General features: G+C 40.1%; 1 protein-coding gene across 1 annotated transcript in view; it reads left to right on the forward strand.

The window, feature by feature from the left end:
- LOC124613377 (protein eyes shut) overlaps window positions 1-24,757 on the forward strand; it is a 260,127-nt gene that overhangs the window by 78,810 nt on the left and 156,560 nt on the right. The window contains exons 6-7 of the mRNA XM_047142078.1: window positions 8,585-8,698; window positions 8,785-8,953. Coding sequence (XP_046998034.1) covers window positions 8,585-8,698; window positions 8,785-8,953 — 283 coding nt within the window. The remainder of the gene's footprint in view (window positions 1-8,584; window positions 8,699-8,784; window positions 8,954-24,757) is intronic.

Genomic DNA, 24,757 nt, shown 5'->3' on the forward strand with positions numbered 1-24,757 from the left:
CTTTCGCAGTAGTTTCCTAACTTTGTTGTTGTACCACGGTGGGTTTTTCCCGTCCCTCACAGTTTTACTCAGCACGTACCTGTCTAAAACGCATTTTACGATTGCCTTGAACTTTTTCCATAAACACTCAACATTGTCAGTGTCGGAACAGAAATTTTCGTTTTGACCTGTTAGGTAGTCTGAAATCTGCCTTCTATTACTCTTGCTAAACAGATAAACCTTCCTCCCTTTTTTTATATTCCTATTAACTTCCATACTCAGGGATGCTGCAACGGCCTTATGATCACTGATTCCCTGTTTTGTACATGCAGAGTCGAAAAGTTTGGGTCTGTTTGTTATCAGTAGGTCCAAGATGTTATCTCCACGAGTCGGTTCTCTGTTTAATTGCTCGAGGTAATTTTCGGATAGTGCACTCAGTATAATGTCACTCGATGCTCTGTCCCTACCACCCGTCCTAAACATCCAAATTTTCTCTCAGTTGTTCTGCCACTAATGCTGCTGAGTCGGGAGGTCGGTAAAAGGAGCCAATTATTAACCTAGTTCGGTTGTTTAGTGTAACCTCCACCCATAATAATTCACAGGAACGATCCACTTCTACTTCACTACAGGATAAACTACTACTAACAGCGACGAACACTCCACCACCGGTTGCATGCAATCTATCCTTTCTAAACACCGTCTGTACCTTTGTAAAAATTTCGGCAGAATTTATCTCTGGCTTAAGCCAGCTTTCTGTACCTATAACAATTTCAGCTTCGGTGCTTTCTATCAGCGCTTGAAGTTCTGGTACTTTACCAACGCATCTTCGACAGTTGACAATTACAATACCGATTGCTGCTTGGTCCCCGCATGTCCTGACTTTGCCCCGCACCCGTTGAGGCTGTTGCTCTTTCTGTACTTGCCCAAGGCCATCTAACCTAAAAAACCGCCCAGCCCACGCCACACAACCCCTGCTACCCGTGTAGCCGCTTGTTGCGTGTAGTGGACTCCTGACCTATCCAGTGGAACCCAAAACCCCACCACCCTATGGCGCAAGTCAAGGAATCTGCAGCCCACACGGTCGCAGAACCGTCTCAGCCTCTGATTCAGACCCTCCACTCGGCTCTGTACCAAAGGTCCGCAGTCAGTCCTGTCGACGATGCTGCAGATGGTGAGCTCTGCTTTCATCCCGCTAGCGAGACTGGCAGTCTTCACCAAATCAGATAGCCGCCGGAAGCCAGAGAGGATTTCCTCCGATCCATAGCGACACACGTCATTGGTACCGACATGAGCGACTACCTGCAGATGGGTGCACCCTGTACCCTTCATGGCATCCGGAAGGACCCTTTCCACATCTGGAATGACTCCCCCCGGTATGCACACGGAGTGCACATTGGTTTTCTTCCCCTCTCTTGCTGCCATTTCCCTAAGGGGCCCCATTACGTGCCTGACGTTGGAGCTCCCAACTACCAGTAAGCCCACCCTCTGCGACTGCCCGGATCTTGCAGACTGAGGGGCAACCTCTGGAACAGGACAAGCAGCCATGTCAGGCCGAAGATCAGTATCAGCCTGAGACAGAGCCTGAAACCGGTTCGTCAGACAAACTGGAGAGGCTTTCCGTTCAGCCCTCCGGAATGTCTTTCGCCCCCTGCCACACCTTGAGACGACCTCCCACTCTACCACAGGTGAGGGATCAGCCTCAATGCGGGCAGTATCCCGGGCAACCACAGTCGTAGTCCGATCAGGGGATGCATGGGACGAGCTGGCCGTCCCCGACAAACCCCCATCCGGACCCCCACAGTGATGCCCATTGGCAACAGCCTCAAGCTGTGTGACCAAAGCCAACACTGCCTGAAGCTGGGAGTGAAGGGATGCCAACTCAGCCTGCATCCGAACACAGCAGTTGCAGTCCCTATCCATGCTAAAAACTGTTTTGCAAAGAACGTCTGAACTAATCTACAGAGAGCGCAAACAAATCAACAAAATTTAATCGGTTATTAAAATACAAGATTGCCTAGTAAATGCAGTAATGCTGCTACTTGCGCACTGCTGACACTGCTCGGCGGCGGAAGGAGACTACGCGAATTTACACTATTCAGGTACTAAAACGCGATGCTACACTCTCAAATACTATAATACGCCCGAAATTTACGAATTAAACAATGCAAGTACCAAAAACACGCAAAGAAATTAAGAATTAAACTATGTAACAAATGAGTGAGCTAGGAGTATACGACTTGCTGCTGCAGCTGCTTATCCAACGGCGGCAGGGAGCACACTGACTGTGACCAACCGACACTGGCCGTTCAAAACAAAAACAGAAGACAAACGACTACGCGAATGTACACTATTCAGGTACTAAAACGCGATGCTACAATTCTCAAATACTATAATATGCCCGAAATTTATGAATTAAACAATGCAAGTACCAAAAACACGCAAAGAAATTAAGAATTAAACTATGTAACAAATGAGTGAGCTAGGAGTATACGACTTGCTGCTGCAGCTGCTTATCCAACGGCAGCAGGGAGCACACCCAGGATGCCCCATTGTGGCTGGTTACTGTGCCCATTGAGAGAATCTCTGGTCTCTTAGACCAATACCTTCAATCTATTGCCCCTAACCTATCCTCCTATATAAAAGATGCCAACCATTTCCTCCATCAGCTCTCCAAAGTTCCTGCTCCTTTACCATATGGCACCCTTGAACACTGTTTTTCCCGATGCCTGACTCATTCCAGACCTTCAGCCTCTGTCCTGGTTACTGTGACCAACTGCATCCACACACACAATTACTTCACCATTGAAGGCATCACCTACAAACAAATACATGATACGGCAATGGGCACTCACATGACACCATTCTATGCCAACCTATTCATGGGCCATCTAGAGGAATCTTTCCAGACCACCCAAAATCTCAAATCCCTGCATGGTTCAGAGTCACTGATTACATTGTCATGATCTGGACCAAGGGTGAAGACACACTATACAGATTCCTCAAAAATTGCAGTACCTTCTCCGCCATTCATGTCTCCTCCTCAACCCAGTAAGACAGATTCCTCAGTGTTGACCTCCACCACGAAGATGGGTATGTCAGTACCTCATACCAACCAATCACCAGCAATACTTCTACTTCGACAGCTGCCACCCACTGCATACTAAGAAGTCCCTTCCATACAACCTAGTCACCCATGGCATCTGCAGTCATGAGCAGTCCCTCTCCATATATACCAAGGGTCTGATTGAGACCTTCACAGACCGAAATTATGCTCCCAACATTGTACAGAAACAGATCTCACACGCCTTATTTCTCCAGTCACCCGCCAACTCCCAGAATACCACTGTCTGGCCAAAATGGTGCATGCCCTTCATGACTCAGTACCACCCAGGACTGGTGCAGTGGAATCGCATTGTCCACCGGGGCTTTGACTACCTCTCATTGCGTGCTGAAATGAGGAATACCTTACCCACTATCATTCCCACACCTCTCACAGTGATATTCCACCACCAAACGAACCTAAGCAATATCCTCACCCATTATTACTCCACCCTTGCTCCCAACCCTTTGACTCATGGCTCACATCCCTCTGATGCCATACCAGTCCCATAAATCCTCCCCCACAACCTACTCCAATCCAGTCACAAGCAATACCTATCCCATCAAAGGCAGGGTAACTTGTGAAAGCAGTCATGTGATCTACAAACTAAATTCCAACCACTGTGCTACATTTTACATGGGTATAACAACCAACAAGCTGGCTGTCCATGTGAATGGCCACTGACAAACTGTGGCAAGAGACAACTGGACCACCCAGTTGGTGAGCATGTTGCCCAACACACCATTCTTCATTTTAGTGGATGCATAGCACCCTGCACCATCTGGATTTCCTGCCAACACCAGCTTTCCTGAATTGCACAGGTAGGGTCTCTCCCTGCAGTATATCCTCTGAGCCCATAACGCTCTTGGGCTCAGCCTTCATTTGTCCCTGTCTTTCACCAGCCTATAACATTTCCTGTTCCCAACTCCGGCAATATACAGCCCTCTTTTCCACCAATGCAGCCACTGTCTTTCTTCCTATTGTCTACTTCTCTCCTTTTCCTTTTCCCCTGCCTTCCTCCCTCCATTAGCCTTGCAACGACACCTAGCTGTACTTCCCTGTCTGCACTACGTCCCTGCATGCTCCTGCAAGGAGGACTTTTCTGTCCCCACACTTAATGTAAGACCAATTTGCTGTGGCGTCTAGAATGGCTTACAGACATATTAATGTTCTCAGCCAAACTTGATGAGGTAATCAGATAAGGCACAACCAATAGGTCCAACAAGAAAATAGCGCAGGACCCAGAGTTCAGAACTGAACAATGTCAGGGCTCACTAGGACCATTAACTGTCTGGAAGGTGATACAGTCGGTCAACAAAATGTAGAAAATACACTGCACACGCACCCTTGAAACTTGAAGTATCTCATTGGTGTGATCCACTTGATTCCCATTGAAGTATGCCCTCTGCAGTGGCTGACTGTGCAAGTGCTTTCAAGTTTAAGTATCTGATTGATGGCAAGTTTTGTGTAGGCCTGGTAATAAATACGAAAGCACTTCTGAAGTATAGGTAGTTCTTTTTCTCTTGCACAACTACCAACTGTGCCACTGCTGTATAATGGTATGATATCCAACTGACTGCACTACTGTATGTGGTTGAACACATCTTTCATGATTGGCTTCTGGAACATCACTACATAAATTAATTAGTGCAATGTAATTGAACACCTACATATTGCAACACACATGTAAACCATAACATCCAGCTCAGCTTAGACACATGTACCTGTACAGCCTGAGAACCAATTCCCATAACAAAATAGTCACCTCCTAAAGTAAACACCCATCCATAGGCTAAGTCTATTACCAGTGCCACCGCTGATGAACAAATGTACATGAAACTATCCTGGTTTTCAAAAGTGTTAATTCCTTCCTTGTGCAGGAAAGATGGATAGATTGAGATGGTTAAAAAGGTAGGACAAGTGACTTTGGTACCAGGATAAGAGGAACCCACTGTTGTGATGAAAATAAGTAGTAGTGAGGCTTGCTATGACTGTGGGAGTGTGCATTTGGGTGTCTTGTGTGGTTGTGGTTGTGTGTGCTATTGCCAGAAAAAAGAACTAGTGCTTGAAAGCTATGTGAATGCTGTTTTCAGTTAATGTTTCTGTGCTCCACATATTGATCCACTGTAGGTGAGTGGTTGCTTTTCCCTTATTTTATGTAATATTCTATCCATAATTGTCCAGTGTTGTTATTTATTTAGGGGTAAGCCTAAAGAGAAAAAGGTAAGCCTAAAGAAAAAAAAATGGGCCTGGAGTTGAGCCTTGTGGCTTCCCGTGTGAAACAGTTCTCCTCTGCAAGGATTACATTCCTTTGCTTCATGTAATGACAATCCTTTTCTTTCCCTCTGTCATGTATGACTGTAAGGCACTGCCGATAATTCTGTATTCGTTCATGTTATAAAGTGGGAAGGAATGGTTCACACAGTTGAATGCTTTGGATAATTCATAGAAGATTCCTGCAGCTTTTTGTGCTGTAGATAAGTGGAACTAACTCTATGCACAAATTCATTGACTGCATAAGTTGTGCTTTTTTGCTTTTTTGGGAGCTAAATTGTTGTTTTTGAAATAAAGTTTATCACAGAAATTTTGAATTTTGATTGCAATGATCATTTCATACAGTTTAAAAAACACAGGAAGAAGGGAAATTGGGTGATCATTTCCTGTTTCTTCTTTGGAGCCTTTTTTAAATACTGCTTTCTTTTCTGCCTAATTCAGAAAGTTTGGAAAGTAATCTTCTTCAAGAGACTGATTAATTATTTTGGGCAGTGGATGTGATACTATATTTGAAGCTGCTTTAATGACCATTGCAGGTACTTCATTCCATCACACAAAGTTTTTGTTTTTTAGGTTTGTTATAGTTTTTTCTACATCTTTTACTGTTACTTTGTCAAATTTAATTAGACTCTTGGTTTTGTTCCAACTTGAGCAAAATAAATGTACATTATCTTGACAGGAGTTTATATAAACATCAGATTTTGCTACAGCTGTAAAGAATTCATTAAATTTTCTGGTTTCCGAACAAGATTTACAATTATTTTGTCTGGTGTCTTTATTTTAGAAATTTCCTGTTTCCCAGATTTAATTCAGAGTTTAGATTTGACAACTGTCAAAACTGCCTTGGATTTATTTCTGTCCTTTTTAATAAATTTAATGTTTGCCATTTCCTTTGCTGTTTCTACAATCCTCCTAAACAGTTTTTGTATGATTAAACATAGTTAATGAACTCAAGGTTCTTATTGAATTTTAGCATGGCATGTAACTGTCTCTTCCTGTTACTAGAGATGGCCACTGTGGCTGAGCAGTTCTAGGCGCTTCAGCTGCCTCGAGCATGGATGTGTGTGATGTCCTTAGGTTAGTTAGGTTTAAGTAGTTCTAAGTCTAGGGGACTGATGACTTCAGATGTTAGGTCCCATAGTTCTTAGAATCATTTGAACCTGTTACTAGATATTTTTATGCCAGTGATAATCCACTATAGTTTATTTGTTACTTTTCTTTGGATGGAAATGTTTCATTGAAAATATGTAAAAAGCTTTTTAAAAACATACCAACATTTTTTTAACATGAGATTTTGTGTTGTAATGACCAATCTTCCTCATTTAATCTACGAAGAACAAGTGTATGTTTCCCTCGCTCAACAATCTTTTCATGAAACACCTCCTCTCTTTTTTATTTATTTTTAATAATTTGATAAGCAGAGCAGTGTGATCTGAGATACCTAGGTGTAATGTTAGTGTCATTAAATGTGTAACTTGTTAAAATATTATTTATACACACTGCTGTCTGCTTACTTACTCTGGTGAAATCAGTGAAATTTAGATTAAAACCATATTCTTGAATTAAGTCAACAAACGTAGTTGACAGGCTTTATTTGATTGTTGCGTCTTATGTTAAAATCTGCAACAATTACAATTTTCCCCCTTTTCTTTTGTGGGTTCATCAAGGAGACATTGTAATATCCCTAAAAATGATTTGGTGATATCACTACCTGAAATCCTGTGTATTAAGATAACAATAATATTATGTTGTTTTGTGTCTACTCAGAAACTTTCAAGTGTAAGTATTTCATTTAAATTTAAAACTCTGTATCTTTCTTTATATTCAAATGACTTATTAACCAGTATACAGAAGCCTCCATGACTTCTGGTTTTCCTACAAAAACTGTTAGCTACCATTAAGTTTTCTAATTTATTTAAAACTGTGATAGAATCTGTCTTGACTCAGTGCTCATTTAGGCAAGCAACTTTGATATTTCTTCCTTCTGAAAGAATAGTTTGCAATTCAGTTCATCAGTTTTTGTAGTTTTATCCTACAGATACATTGCACTCAGTCATGTTATTGTACATTGTGAATAAATACTTACACTTTCTTACAGTTTTTAACACATTTTTCCTTGAATACTGATTTACTTTTTTTATTGTGTTTTTCCATTTTTCACCTGCCTCACTGATTGTTAGTTTCCCTTGCTTCATATAATTTTACACAAATCTGTAAACATCTTGCTGAAAGTTGTTGAACCTAACCTATTTAGATGCAGGCCATCCTGTGATATACAGTCCTCACTAACAAACTTGTCTAAGTTTACAAATATTGCTCCTAGTTCATTACACTGACCACAGGTACCATAGTTTATTTTGTCTGTGTATTTGTCATTCAGTGTTATTCTGTATAGTACAGTGTTTACATGTCAAAAGATTGCACAGTAACACTGAAGAAATGTATGTTGTAAAAATATAGTTGAAAAACACAGATAATTGGGCAACATATCGATGTTTACTGTAAATCTGTCTTTGTAAGTGTTTGAATACAAAAAATATGTGTAAAATTATCAGGATATTTTTTTGATAAGTCTTACTTGTTATATGGAATTTTATTATATTTCAACCTCAGCTACACTTCATGTAACAAACAATGAAACAATTTTTTTGTAACTATAAAGAGTCTGATTCATATGTGCAGAATACAAAGAGCCATGAAACTGGCAAAATATCTAGGACTATACCAGTACTACAAAACTGGCAAAAGATGTAGAAATATATCAGTACTAAATACGAAACAATGTAAAATCCAGGAGTACTAAATATATCACTAAACTTTATGACAAATTTACTCCCTTTAAATATGAGTACTTCTGCAAGTGGTTCTGGTTTTCCTTGATATTTCCACCCATATTTAATTTTTGATCAATATGTTAATAATCTTTCAGCATATAACATCACCATTCCTTGTGATTCCAAAACCTGAGTGTTTAATATTCTTTACTGAATGTATCTGTTAATCATTCCATGAGCCATTTTTCAGAGAGTCTGTGTTATTCAAACAACACTATTCTTGACTGAAGAGAATTATATTTGATTTTTTGTGTTTGATATAAAATTCGTTAAGATGGTACTTATACATTTATGAAGATACAAAGCACATTTAATTATTGAAGGCTCCATGCTATAACTTTTCTTCTAAATTTACTATAAAACTATAAAGTTCACAAGAACGTATTGTAATCTGCAGGATGGTCAGGTACATTCTGTGAACTGCCTGTTGATGAATGTGCTTCTACACCTTGCCAGAATGGGGCAGTATGTGTCGATCTGAAAGCAGATTATGCTTGTGCCTGTTTGTTTGGTAAGCTTTTCCATGTTAATCTGTAATCAGTTAAGTGTAGTAGTTTTTTTTTTGTTTAACATATAATGCTGTTTATTTTGTTTTAGGCTTTACTGGGAAAAACTGTGAAGTAAAACTTGTGCGATGTGAAGATAATCCATGTGAAAATGATGCACTATGTCTTATTGAGAGTGGGGGAGCTGTGTGTTATTGTGTTCCTGATTTTCATGGAAACAAGTGTCAGTATCAGTATGATGAGTGCCAACTTGGACCAAGGTATGAGAAACTTTCTCTTGAAGAGAGAGAGACCAATTAGAATTATAGAAGGTACTAAGTACTTACTTCCCTAATGTTGTTTTGTTAAAATTGTAATTCTGAATGGATGTAAACTCCCTATTTATGGTAAAAAAAGAACTGTCTATATATCAACTGCAGAGACATACACATTTTTTTAAGGGAAAGATAGGGAATTGGGAAAATAAAGAGTGAGATGTAGAGACAGTGGAAGTGTGAGATGTATTCCCACCTGTAGTTGGAAACACACACAGTGTAAGAAAGAGTTCAGAGATAACAATGGGCAAATAGCCAAACTGCATATTACAGAGATGATTAGTATGCAGTCATTCAAAGACAAAGAACCAAACTGGAAAGAAATACCTGGATTCAAATGGAAACAACAGTCAACATTTCATTTTCAAAAGGTGGGAGCTGAGGGAGAGATTTCATGATGTAAATAAAACAGAAGGGAAAGAAGTCTGTGGTAGACAACCAACAAGTCATGGAAAATAAGACTAGTATAAATTGAGACTAGGTGGCTGGTATGTATTGTGGAAAGCCATTTCACATTTTCTTATCCGAGGGTTAAAGAAAGTTGCAGTTTTGTATCCTGTCAACATCAAGATCACAAAGACAGATTTTCAGATCCATTACGTGATGTGACTTTACCTTCCCTTTACTGTTATTTCCTATCCTTCCCTTTCTCAGAATTAAAGAATATTTAATAATTATGGAAGCTAGAGATTGAAATGTGCTTATTAATTTGTGCTTACTTCAAAACTGCTTTGGTTGTCCCTTTGAAGGTTTCTCATAAGCAGGTACATCTCTTTCATTTAAAATGTTATAAATTATTTTAAATATCTACTGTGTACATTTGATATAGTGATACTACAAACACACCATAACAAAGATACTTTTTCCTTGCAACATCTGCACCATCACTCGCCAACTAAGTTTTGGACAAAGAAAATGGTTTTTAAATTTTTATAGTGTAATTATACATTTTTTTAAGTTCAGATTATTTCATTTAAATCATTAGCTGCTCAGGTTAGCTCTTCACATGATGCTGTAATTGCATAATATGCCTGTCATAACAGTAGAACATTGTGCCAGACTGAATTTTCAGGAATACACTCATATCAGTCTATGTTTATTTGATGGGAAATGTAATAAATAAACTAAATCTTTTGCTAAACCAGTATATTAATGTGTTGTTTATAGTATTGTTACGTGGAAGGGAAAGAGTTCCATTATTTTCACAAATACTGCAACTATCTCCATACAAGTGTAATATTAACGTTGAAACTTAAAAACTAGGGCCATCACATTTCCTCAATTTAGTAGTTAAGAGAAGAGCCATCAGGTTATTTGGCTTAGGTGCTTACAGACAATCCACTCATGCTGATCCCTAGCTTTACATCGTGAACCATCACCACCCATAACAAAGAATTGCTGTGTTGAGGACTATGCTACATGTGGCTTGCACATGCCAGACAAGTAGACCCTTATCTAGCAAGGTCGCACAGTGGTTAGCGTACTGGACTCACATCTGGGAAGATGACGGTTCAGACCCACTTCTGGCAATCCTAATTTAGGTTTTCCATGCTTTCCCTAAATTGTTCCAGGCAAAAGCCAGGATGGTTCCTTGGAAGGTCATGGCTGACTTCCTTCCCCATCATTCCCTAATCTGTTGGGACAGACGACCTCACTGTTTTGTACGTCCATCCTTTTAGGAGGATGTCTCTGGGACGACGGCCATTTACTATCGTGACAAATAAAAACACCTATAGCCATCCTTACGATTTTATTTTATTTTGTCGCTACCAGTTTCGACACTTCATTGCATCATCTTCAGGCTGTTTTAATTCGGTACAGGTTGATACGATCCCCATGCATAACCCATCAGTTGCCAGCACTTGATTGTTGGAGTGCTGACACATAATCTGCAAATCCATTAGTGCTGGCAACTGATGGGTTATGCATGGGGATCATATCAAGCTGTACTGCATCAAAACAGCCTGAAGATGACACAATGAAGCATCGAAACTGGTAGCAACAAAATAAAATAAAATTACAAGGATGGCTGTAGGTGTTTTTATTTGTCACTTCACTGTTTGGTCCCCTCCCCCAAATTAACCAACCAACCAAGAAGGAGATCCTCAAAAACACCCGCAAATATAGAAATATTCCAAAGGAATTGATACTCATATTGACAAATCGTATAGGCATCATGGGGAAATCAACAATGCTTATGACATAGACAGACCAAAAAGAAAAAGAAAAAGAAAAAGTTAACCAAGGAAAGCTCATTGAATTAGATAAGATCTTCTGAGATTTAGAACCCTAAATACATTGTAAATATTAAAAAAAAAAAAAAAAAAGAAAGAAAGAAAGAAGATATGCTATTGTTTCTTCCGCAGACCCTGAGTAAGATGGTTTCAAGGATTTAGAAAAACTAAAAAACAAAAAAGTTTTTTCCTTTATGTATTGACTAAAAAGGTAACCACAGCTATAAGATAATTCAAGGCTGTTGCAGCCAGGCACTAAAAAACACAAAAATAGTTTGCAAGATGGACTTACACATTACTGCACTGAAACTTTGCCAAAGTCAGGTACTACATAGCATTCCTCTTATTTTGTATACAGTTAATGATCTGATACAGTTAATAATAACTACATCAGTAGGTTCTATTAAGAAATTTTATCAATGGAGTGAAGGGACTAGGACATAGATACATCACTTAGACTCTTCTTGAACTACACTTCTTTAGTTTCTATACTTTTTATGGTTTCATGGTAGTCATTCCTTCTCCTGTAGTAAATGTGATATGTATGCTAGTGAACGCTGTTTATAAAGGCTAATCTCTAATTTTACAGATCAGCATTTACTGAGCCAAACACTGCATTTTTACTAGTTACATATACAGAGTGTTTGTTAAAGAACTTTGCAACACATAATGTATATGTTACCAGATATCATATACTCTTTAAAGCTCTTGTTCATCTCCAGTTGTTAAAGTCTCTTCCTTTTCTATATTACACATTGCCTTTAGTGTGTTACTTTACATGGCTATTATTTTTTAATAACACATTTGCTTTGATGTCTTGATTACTTTCCTCAATATCCTGCAAGATTTTTTTTAATGATATGCAGTATCATCAAAGCTGTTCCAGATTGACATATGGATTGACCTTTTTGTCCTGCCAGATACCATTATTTTTATAGAAATTTGTGGATTTTCTGTAGGCCACTCTGGTTTACTTTTGAGTGAAAACAGTTTTCAATCAAGTGGAGAACATTATTAATAAATGGCACATATTTTTCACTCGTGTTGTCATTGCTGCATACATCTCTCCTATTTATTATTTGACCAGTTTTCTAAAACACTCAATTTTGGCCCATTAACATACTTTATGAAATTGGATTTTATAGTATTTTTATTGCTATCAGGAGTATTATTTAATTGAAGGAATTGCATATCATTTCTGAAAGGTAATTGATTATAGGTTTTATAGTATTAGAATTGTCTATAAAGATTTTATCAGTGGCTGTCATGGAGCAGCTGGCAATGGTAGTTGGAAAATTTACAGTCTGTATTATAACATTGAATTATAATGTTACTGACTGCTATAAAATTGTATTGGAAAACTTTTTAAGACATCCATATTACAAGCACAAGACACTATTGTTTTGTCTGTTAAAACGGTCAAATGAACTTTAAACAATCACTACATCAACTGATCCATACTAGCGATTGGTGAAATAAACAGCTGTTTTGAAAACACCTTTGCCATGAGGAATATGTAACAACAAAACTTTCTTTCTCTTCACTGACATCCTCGCCTTTCCAAATTCTTACTGAAAGTTTGTTGTCCTCTGTCTACACCTAAATTTTCCTGAGGCACATCTGCTACCAAATGAAATAACAGATCAACCCTATTGTTCTTTTTGAACATAAAGTTATTTCATTGATCCCTGTATTATCTATCACCACTTCCGACTTCTCATTATCCTTCTCCTTAATTAACCCAGATGCAGATATTTCTTGCCATACATAATTCAGCCTGGAGGACTGTAATATACACCTCCTTTTCAACTATTTATTTACATCCACTGAATATGTTATAAACCACTGAGGAGCCACATTAATTTCCCCAATATCAACATCATAACAACAACTGAGTACAAAAACTACAGTAGCTCTAAAACCAAATGCTGGAGCCAACGATCCCACTGCACGTTCTGCACTGTTCACTTGTAGGAAACAACAACGATTTATCAAAACTAAGGTAATATATGGCTATCTACAACAAAAAATTTGTTTTCAGAAATCTGGTCTAAAATGATTGAAAGCCACTTTATCTTCTGTTAATATGTACTACATAGTAATGGAATAAGCCCTACTAAGTTATGCTGCAATGAAAAGCAAGTAATTGAAATTGCATTTTTCTATGTGAAAAATGTAAACAAAGAAACATGCTGCTAACTCATATTTGCAAATCTTTCACATTTTTATAAATAATACCTGAAGAAAACGAAGGCTTTCAAGAGAATACTCAAGATAGCCATTAAAGTATGTAAATTTTACATACAAGACTTTTATAACTAGTTTAACTATTTATGCTTATGAAGAGCACAGAAATGCACATCCCACTTGGTGCAGAGAAGGCTGCCTGTACTAACCAAATATCCAAAAAATGTTGGTAAACTTATATCAAAACATGGTATCCAGTGCATTTCAATGTTACTGACAAAGAGAAAATCTCTGAAATATAAAATCTCTGATAATGTTGAAGACAATCTGGGCATCTGAAAACTAGATGTATACCAAATTTCAAACCCATGTGGCATGTTGTGTTCCAGACAGAGCAGACCACTGAAGAAGAGATGCAAGGAACATAAGAATGGTGCCTGACCAAAAGCCAAACAAATTAGCTGCTGCCAAGCACTCATGGAATTTAATCATGAAATGAATTAACAACACCAGTTGCATACCCTAGGCTCATAGTTTCTGAGACTGTATAATTAAGGAGTGTATAAACAAAAAGGGTGTTATCTATGGAGAACCAGGGTAGAAGTTTAAATATAAACAAGTATGAGCATCTGACCCTCAGTTTGTTAAGATTTTGCTGGGTGTTCTCTTTGAGGTGCCTCATTACTTTTGAGCTCAGAATATGTTCTAAGATTCTACAATAGATTGGTGTCAGTGACATTGGACAGTAGTTTCGTGGGTCACACATTCTTGTAGGTGGGTGTGACATACACTTTCTTCTTACCACTGGGCATAGCTTTTTTTTTCTTTTTTGGGGGGGGGGGGGGGGCGGGACTTACAGTATCTATGTAAGCTACAGATTCAGTGTAGAATAAGATAGGGAGTCCATTGTGCCCTGTAACCTTCTTCAGTTTTACTGTTTTCAGCTGTTTCTCAATGCTACTTGTCTTTCAAGTAGTGCAAGATTAAAACTGGAGCACTACTCCTTGATATTCTTTTATAAAAGAATGTTTTATAAGAGTTTGCACTTCTGCTTTTTCTTTGCTACTTTAAATACCAATTCTTATGACAGTCATTATTATCAGTACACCAACTTTGGTGACACTCAAAGTCTTGACATACAACCAGAATTTATTGGGTTTTGTGAGCAGTCTTTCAATAAGACTCTGCTATGGTTGTCAGTGAGAGCTTCACATTGCAACTAATCTTATTTAGCATCTCTCTGTCTGTAATATTATGCTCTTAATACCAGGAGGGCCCTTCCCAGCATGAACTATTGTATAAATACATGTCTGTCTATTGTTTGATCAACTAGTTTTCCAATCTTTAGTCACAGTTCCTGTATGTTCTCTTACCCGGTGGTTTGGAGTTCCTCTTATATTCAGCATGTATATCTACCAGTTGTTTTATGGACTTCGATAGTCATTGTTGCTGCAATTTCCTCATGGTGACTGGTACCATTAGATCTAGCATTTTTGTCATGAGCAGGCTTTGAAATTATCTGTTTGTAGTAGTTTTCAGAGAAGGCATTTGGTTTCGTTTCGCAGAATCTCTTGTCATATCCACCACTTAAGAAAACTATAATCCTACCAGTCATTTTGATTTAAGTCTCCTCCAATGATGTCATTATAATTGGAGACAGGGGTGTGACTATAGCCCCCCTCCCAGTGGAGCATCATATTACAATTCAGAAATCAGCAAATATATTACTCCAACAGATTCATTCATTTTTTTTATAATTATGTTGCAGTATAGGTTGCAGTGTATGTCAGACACATTTTAACTAAAGAATAAGAGCAGCAAATAGCTTACTATGTAAACCAATAAATATCATACAACAATACCAGAGAAAGAAAATTGCTACTCACCATATAGCGGAGATGCTGAGTCGCGATAGGCACAACAAAAAGATTCAGACAATTATAGCCATTAAGGCCTTTCTCAGCAGTAGACACACATACACACATGCACATGCACACACACACTGCGTATGTGTGCATGTGTGTATGTGTGTCTACTGCTGACAAAGGCCTTAATGGCCGAAAGCTATAATTGTGTGAATCTTTTTGTTGTGCCTATCGTGACTCAGCATCTCCGCTATATGGTGAGTAGCAACTTTTCTTCTCTGGTATTGTTACATTCCATCCTGGATTTTCCATTGTTCCAATAAATATCATTTAACTTAGAATGGGCGTATTATTTATTAATACACATTTTTTGCCCAGAACTCCAAAACTGTTACCAGAAACTACTTTGAGAAAAACCAAATTTTACCAATTTGTTGGTGGATGACCCCAACTCTCCTTTTGTTAAGCGATATTCCATTCCCCCAACCCCCCCACCCCCCACCCTCTCCATACGCCCCGCCTCTTGACTGACTTCTAGAATCGCCCCTGATTGGGGACTGTATGTACTAGTGGGCTGATGTTTTCTTCCAGATTTCCAGCTACATCTGTAGGTGAGGCTGGTCATAAATAGAAAATCAAACTAAAAGTTTGTGTCCATCCTTGATACTAAATCTTTCTGAACCAATGTTGCATGAAGATTCAATTTATTTCCCAGTAGCTGCGAATTTGGTGTCTGGTGTGACAAATATGCCACCTCAATTTCCCATTAGCCTGTATTTTCAATAAATACTTAGATTTTCCCCAAAAAATCTCACTGTAGTCAATTACAGGTTTTAGCCAGGTTTATGTACCTAGTATTATACAAACCCCACTGCTTTTTAGATCTGTTTCAAATTCTGTAGTGTGTTATGAGTGCTTCAGCAGTTAGTTACTAGGATTTTAATTGTTTCAACTGAGAGGCCATATCCTTGAATCTAACAGTAATACTTTGTGGTTGCCAACAGTTCTCATTACCGGAATTGAATGGAGGGTCACTTAAGCTAAAAAGACCCTTATGTGCACTTCACACGGAGTCAGCAATCTGAGTAGCAGCCTTTGATGTTAATGTGCCCTTGACCCATCAAGGGGACTCCTACAATTCTCAACACTTTGCTGTAAGTCCAGAAAGTCACAGATCTCTTGATTGTGAGACATACTTGGCTCAGAACCAGAGGTTGATGAAATTCTATGGTCTTCTCAGACTTTTGGACATTTGCTGGACTGATACAAGAATGAGTTCAGGGAAAGGTGTAGTATCAACAATATGAAGTCTTCTGACAAACAGTTTCTTCACTATTGAAGCACAGACTGTGCATCATTGAGAGGAGAGAAGGTGGCTGGAAGTGAGTCACAAGAAGTCATGTCTTGTCAAATCCACTATTCAGCCATGGTGTACCCTCTTCCAGTCACACTCCTATTCTCTCACCTTGGGAGTAGGCACTGCTCTCTAATATCTCAAGTGAGAGGATCCGTTCATTGGCATTTGTTGATGTATAGCAGTTCATGTGTGGCAGCTGTAGCCATATTTTGCAATATTGTTCTCAGTAAGAGAGCAGTTAATAATTTGGCTGGGGACATGCTGCCTGCTTTATATGATGATACATAAAGTGACATATTCATAATACATGTTTGCCATCTTCTCTAATTTTGTAAAAAGTTTTGGGAAGTAAAACTTTAAATTGGTTTGGTTTTGACCAAGTACCCCTTTTCATTTACTCTTCTTTTTGTTTACTACAACATTTCTTAAGCTCTTCTGTTTAGAACTTTCACGAACTATTAATTACGCAGGGATCTGTCATTAAAGTGACTAGGTTGCATAAAAAATCATGTAGAAGATGAAAAATGACTGTACTGATCATAAAGTGATGTATTTTGGAATTATCTCCATTTTCAGAGTTTTAAAATAGAAGCAGGAATTGATATACAAAACTACAAAACTTTTTAGATACTTACCATAAAGAAGACACATTAAGTTGCAGGCAGACACAATTAAAAGACACATAGTGCCGAATAAGAGAAAAGACGTGTAAAAAATAGTAAAGACGTCCATAAACATGCACAGATATGCAAAAATACACACAGAAACATAAAAATATGCAAAAATGCATGGAACCATGTAAAAACATATACAAATACCTTAAAAACATAAAGAGACGTTGGCGAAAAGGGATGATGAGGTATGGGAGTGTGTGTGTGTGTGTGTGTGTGTGTGTGTGTGTGTGTTGCAATGAGGAAGAGAGTTGGAGAGGGGGATGGGTTAGGTCAAAGGTGACAAATTTGTGTGGCATGGGCAGGTGTGGAAAATAAAACTATAGAATATGTCAGGATGAGGGATGAAGTGGGATGAACAAGAATAAATATAATCATAACTAATGGAGGAAAGAATCTGGGGCACCAGATGCATCAACAGTCTGCGCGCTCACAAAGCCTGTGTTGTGCACAGATAATCATTGATACAGCATGGTTCGGAAGTAAATCTACATCAACACCTACATCTGTACGCTGCAAACCACTGTGAGGTGGATGGCAGAGGGTACATCCCATTGTACCAGTTATTAAGAGTCTTCCTGTTCTGCACATGTAGGGAGTGCGGAAAGAATAATTGAAAGCCTGCGTGCACACAGTAATTATTCTAATCTTATTCTCATTATCCCTATGTGAGCAATACACAGAGAATTGAAGTATATTCATAGAGTCACCATTTAAAGCTGGTTCTTGAAACTTTGTTAATAGACTTTCTCAGGATAGTTTACATCTATCTTCGAGAGTCTTCCAGTTCAGTTCCTTCAGTACCGCTGTGACACACTCCCACAGATTAAACAGACCTGTGGCCATTCGTGTTGCCCTTCCTTGTATATGTTCAGTATCCTCTGTTTGTACTATATAGTATGGGTCGCACACACTTGAGCAATATTCTAGGTGGGTCGCACGAGTGATTTGTAAGCAATCTCCTTTGAGACTGATTGCACTTGTCCTGTATTCAATCAATCAACCCACAACTGAGCCTATGTGATCATTCCATTTCATATCCCTACAGAGTGTTACACCTTGGTATTTGTCCTATGAGGCAATAGCTGAGAGACTATGTTGGAGATAATATCCTTCAAAGCTGTACAGAGGAGACATTCGACAATGGCCCAGCCGTTTGACACGTGGTGGTGAAGTGCTCTTCAGTCCTCGACAGTGAACTGTATGTAGAGGGGCCATGAGGTGCAGCTGGCATTTATCCCAGGCTGCCTGATGTGCTCTATGAAGGGAGCTTATTATTGAGGGACCATGGGCAATGAGTACTGGACCACAGAGTGACTCTAGTTGTCAACTGCTGCACTCAGTGGAATAACTCTGTATTGAAGGACTGCAGACAGTCAGTGTTTGGCCACAGAGTGACTCCCAATGTGAACTGCCATACATCAGCTGTTGGCTACCTAGATAGCCTGGTTGTGGATGGATACAGGTACGACCTCCAGGAGGAACATGACTGACGGCAGCAATGTAGTGCCAGCACTGGCAGTGCCACCTATGAGGAGGCCCTTACCACCAAGGACATGGCGACTGCTGGAGTCTCAGAGGAAAACAGTCCAACATATTTATGTGTACTGTGGATTGCTTTCCTGTGATCACTAGAACCTGTGTAGTGAGTAGATGGGACAGGTGGTCATTCACAGTATACAGTTGTTTGAGTGGTAGTTTGGGCACTAGCCATACAATACAATATTCCCTTCCCCTTTGGGAAATATGGTGATGCCATCTCAAAGTTGTGCTGCTCTGGAAGGAAGGAGGCGCCATGGAAAAGTGAAGTAGTCCAGGGGAGGCATATCTGACATGATGGAGGTCGAATCCCAGGGAGCAGGGGCCAGAAGAGAAGGGTGCAAAGAGAAACACATTGGTCGACATCATGGTAGGGTGACTGTGCTGTTGTAGGTGCCAGCAGTGTCACAGCCCAGGTTTGCAACAAAACTTCCATGAGGGCAGCACTGTGAGCACAGGGAAAATCAGCTGGTGGCCCATTGGGTATGGCCAGACATGGAGAAGCAGCTACTTGAGTCGATGCAGATGGCCGGGGATGTGGCATGTGCCACCCACAACCAAGATGGCAACCAGGCTGGGTTGGTGCAGGATGAAAGCCTACAGAAGGCACAGTGCATGCCAGAGAGTTTCCTGTCAGACCAGAAAAACAGAATATGAAGTGTGAGGCCTGCTCAAAGGGAAGAGCAGCAGGACAACAGGAGAGAGATTTGGGGGTGGCACTGTCTGCGTCTACAGGACTGGTGTCAGCATGCATCGGAACCTGCTGTGATGGGGTCTGCATTGATGGTGCCTGGGATGACAGAGGATGCAGCAGAGGATCCTGGAGGAGAGGACAGGTGGGTGGACCTGGATGGAAATACTGAGGGACAGGAAGACACCCTATAAGAGGAGGGAGGGAGCAGTGATTAGGCAGTTCAGCCACTGCAGCAGAAGCTTGGTGTTGGGCTGGGGGATGGAGCGGGGGGGGGGGGGGGGGGGGGGGATAAAAATGGTTACTATGGGTGATCACCAAGTCTGTTGCTGGGGCAAAAAAACCAAAAAGCAGCAGTCCTTGTTGCCAGTTTTGTGTTTATGACTCAGTAGGAATGACACGCTACTATATATGAGCTCAGGTAGCCAGAAATATAGAACTGTATTAAGTCAGTGAACAAACACTGTAATAGTCTATAGGTGCGTAACTTGATGGCAGCTCAGAGTTGGTCACTGTACACTGGAATGCGTTAGGAATGGTTGTAGGTGATCACAGTCAGTGACAGAGTGAAGTCCTGCAAGGTGGAGAGTTGTAGACAGTGAGGAGGCGATGTCCCATGAAGTGATGTAGAAGAGGCACTTGGTGAGGTGATTCAAAGTGCAGCTAGCATAGGGCTCTTCGATCTTAGGCAGTGGACTCCATTTAGAGGGACCACGAGGTGCAGCCAGCATTGATCCCAGAGGGACTGGTGCACTCAGAGAAGGGAGATCTTTATTGACGGAACACAGATAGTCAGTGGGTGCTGGACCATGGAGAGACACCCTACGTAGACTGCTCTGTTTTGTGAAGGGAACTGTATATAAAGGGCTGAGGACAGTCAGTGCTTGCCCGTGGAGCAACTCCTGATGTGAATTGCCATAGATCGACAGAGCAGCTATCTATATAGTGGTGGGGCACAAGTGGATGCAGTGTCCAGCACTTGGAGTCATGTGACTGGTGGCAGAAATGTAGTGCCAGCACAGGCAGCAGCACCTGTGGTAAGTCTCACTCCATCAGAACCCGTGACAACTGCTGGAGACTCAGAAGAAAGCAATGTGGCAAGTCGTGCACATTGTTTTTCTGTGATTACTAGAGCCCTTGTATTGAGTGGGCGAGGAAGATGGCCACTTGCAGTATAAGACTGTACGAGTGCTACATGGATCACAGGTGCTATCCATGCGATATAATATTCTGAAATGCTGATGACCATGAGTTTGTGTCATTTACACCAAACAACAGGTAAATTTACTGTAGTGTGGCATCATCCAGGTTTAAACATAGGTAATAGTCAAACAACCCCTGTGTAGATTGTAGTCCATTGATAGTGCAGGGTTAGTTGGCTTTTAGATAAAAAGCATCAATTATGCCTGATCCTTTTTGAGAAGATGTCTTGAGTGCTCATCTTCTGTCTGGAAGATGTGGTACTTTTTTAGATTATAAATCAGACTTTTATGCTGTAGTAGATGTACTTATGGTCAGATTTGTTGGTCCCTGTACTGTGATGTCTTACAGATAATTCATGAAAAAATGGAAAATCCAGTATGGTATAATGACAATATTATGGAAAGGGTAGAGTGCTACTCACCATATAGAAGAGACATTGAGTCACAGATGGGCACAACAAGAAGTCTGTCAAACAAGTAAGCTTTTGGCCAAAGGCCTTCTTCTGAATTAGACAACACACACACACACACACACACACACACACACACACACAAATGCAACTCACACACACATGTGTTGTGTGCGAGTTGCGTTTGTGTGTGTGTGTGTGTGTGTGTGTGTGTGTGTGTGTGTGTGTTTTATCTAATTTGGAAGGAGGCCTTTTGGCTGAAAGCTTACTTGTTTGACAGTCTTTTTGTTGCGCCTGTCTGTGACTCAATGTCTCTGCTGTATGGTGCATAACAATTTAACCTTTCCATAATATTGCCAAAGATAATTCACGCATTGATGTATGTCATGTAGATGCTTTTCTACACTCATGTTCAGAAAAAACAGAACACCTTGAATGACTAGAGAAGGATGTTCATATTCACAGAACACGTACATTAGGTGTTCTGCAGAAGTGACTAGCATTTCAGTCACTCAGTTCAGCATATGTCTTGTTGCCTAGTAGGCATAGGTTCTATCATGGGCCCTGATAACTTGTTCCATGCATGATGCATTAATGTGTATAAGGTGCAAATGGCATCCTGTGCTATAGCCATGCATGCTGCATTCACCTGATTCCAAAGTTTATCTGTGGTGCTTCGCATTTGGTCACAGCACTGCAGCTGTCATTTCACCAGCTCCCATATATTTTCCATTGGCGACAAGCCTTGTGATCTGGCAGGCCAGGGCAAAAGGCTAACGTTCTGTGACACCAAGGAGGCACAAGTTCACTCAGCAACATGTAGTCGTCCTTTGTCTTGGTGAAAAATGGCGTCTGGGATGTTGCGCAGAAAGGCTGTGGCTACGGGTCGCAGGATAACGTTCACATAGCTCACAGTGGTAACAGTGCCCTGGACATGCAGCAACTGTATTTTGTGGTTGCACCCAATAGCACCTGACACCATAAGGCCACGAGTTGGTGCTGTATATCTTGTGTGAATTCAGTCACTGTGATGCCATGTCCCTTGTCTATAGTGAGCCAAAATGCGGCCATAATTTTCAAACAAACAGAACCTGGAGTCATCCAAAAGCACTATCTGATGTCATTCCTGTTCCCAGTGATGTTGTTCCACATACCAGTGCTATCTATCAAGTTTGTGCACGTTCATCAAAGGTAGGCAGAGAAATAGATGATGCAAATGTAACACATACCGTAATAAATGATGACGGACTGTCACCCATGATAGTGTATGATGTGTTCCACTGTTGTGCCAGAGCTGAGGAGGATGCAGATCTGTCCTCCAATGCCATTTAGATGAGGTGCCGATCTTCTCGGGGGATGATCTGAATGGTGCGACTTAACCCATCTTATCGTCATCAGGTTACCCTCCATTCAGAGGCTGTTGCATGCAGCAACTGTTATTTTGATTTGTAAATAATAAATTTCAGCTATTAGTCATACTTTGGAATATTTATTGGCAGATCTAGATTTCAGCTAGCGACTAGCCATTCTTAGCATTGAGAATGGCTAGTTGCTAGCCGAAATCTAGATCTGCCAATAAATATTCCAAACGACTACTGATAGCTGAACTCTAAATATTACCATCTTATCATGTTGTACAGCCATTAGTGAACCATTCTCTACACATCTGTTGCACTGACAAAACACTTTGTTCCACACAAGCAGCAATTTCCCAGATGAATCCAACACATTCTCTCATGCCAGAAACGCGCCCTCTTTCAAACTCACAGATTTGACAGTGTGGTTCAAACATTTGTCACTGTGGCATCCTGCACATCTGCTCAAATCACACTGATTCATTATCTTCAATGTACAGTGACAACGAGATCTGCAGACATATATTACCAGTAGGTGGTGTTGCATTATGATATCAATGTTGGCCTTGAACCCACAGGCCGACATGGTTCAAATGCTAATTATTTTGGCAGAACATACTAACATACATGTCCAAAAACAAACAATATTCTATATACAGAATGAGATTTTCACTCTGCAGTGGAGTGTGCGCTGATATGAAACTTCCTGTCAGATTAAAACTCTGTACGGGACCGAGACTTGGACTCGGGACCTTTGCATTTCGCGGGCAAGTTCTCTAGGAGATGAGGTACTGGCGGAATTAAAGCTGTGAGGACAGATCGTGAGTCATCTTGGGTAGCTCAGTTGGTAGAGCACTTGCCGCAAAAGGCAAAGGTCCTGAGTTCGAGTCTCGGTCCGGCACACAGTTTTAATCTGCCAGGAAGTTTAATATTCTTTATCCATCTGAATTACTAGTAGCATGTTGTGTTTGTTGTGGTCTTCAGTCCAGAGACTGGTTTGATGCAGCTCTCCATGCTACTATATCTTGTGCAAGCCTCTTCATCTGCGAATAACTACTGCAACCTACATCCTTCTGAATCTGCTTAGTGTATTCATCTCTTGGTCTCCCGCTATGATTTTTACCCTCCACGCTTCCCTTTTATACCAAGTTGGTGATCCCTTGAAGCCTACAAACCAATTCCTTCTTCTACTCAAGTTGTGCCACAGATTCCTCTTCTCAACAATTCTATTCAATACCTCTTAATTAGTTAGGTGATCTACCCATCTAATCTTTAGCATTCTTCTGTAGCACCACATTTTGAAAGCTTCTATTCTCTTCTTGTTTACACTGTTTATTGTCCATGTTTCATTTCCATACATGGCGACACTCCATACAAATACTTTCAGAAAAGACTTCCTGACACTTAAATCTATACTCGATGTTAACAAATTTCTCTTCTTCAGAAACACTTTCCTCTACATTTTATATCCTCTCTACTTTGACCGTCATCAGTTATTTTGCTCTCCAAATAACAAAATTCATTTACTAGTTAAGTGTCTCATTTCCAAATCTAATTCCCTCAGCATCACCTGATTTAATTCGACTACATTCCATTATCCTCGTTTAGCTTTTGTTGATGATTATCTTATATCCTCCTTTCAAGACACTGTACATTCCGTTCAGCTGCTCTTCCAGGTCCTTTGCTGTCTCTGACAGAATTACAATGTCATCATTAAATCTCAAAGCTTTTATTTCTTCTCCATGGATTTTAATGCCTACTCTGAATTTTTCTTTTGTTTTGCTTTACTGCTTACTCAATATATGGATTGAATGACATCGGGGATAGGCTGCAACTCTGTCTCACTCCCTTCTCAACCACTGCTTCCCTTTCCTGCCCCTCAGCTCTTATAACTGCTATCTGGTTTCTGGCACAAATTGTAAACAGCCTTTCGCTCCCTGTATTTCACACCTGCTACTTTCAGAATTTGAAAGAGAGTATTCCAGTCAGCATTGTTAAAAGCTTTTTCTACAACTGCCAGAAATGTAGGTTTGCCTTTCCTTAACCTATCTTCTAAAATAAGTCATAGGGTCAATATTGCCTCACGTGTTCCAACATTTTTGTGGAATCCAAACTGGTCTTCCCCAAGGTCGGCTTCTGCCAGTTTTTTCATTCATTTGTAAAGAATTCATGTTAGTATTTTGCAACCATTACTCAATAAACCGATAGTTCAGTAATTTTCTCAGCTGTCAACACCTGC

This window comes from Schistocerca americana, chromosome 4 (genome assembly GCF_021461395.2).
Source record: "Schistocerca americana isolate TAMUIC-IGC-003095 chromosome 4, iqSchAmer2.1, whole genome shotgun sequence".
Classification (NCBI taxonomy): Eukaryota; Metazoa; Arthropoda; class Insecta; order Orthoptera; family Acrididae; genus Schistocerca; species Schistocerca americana.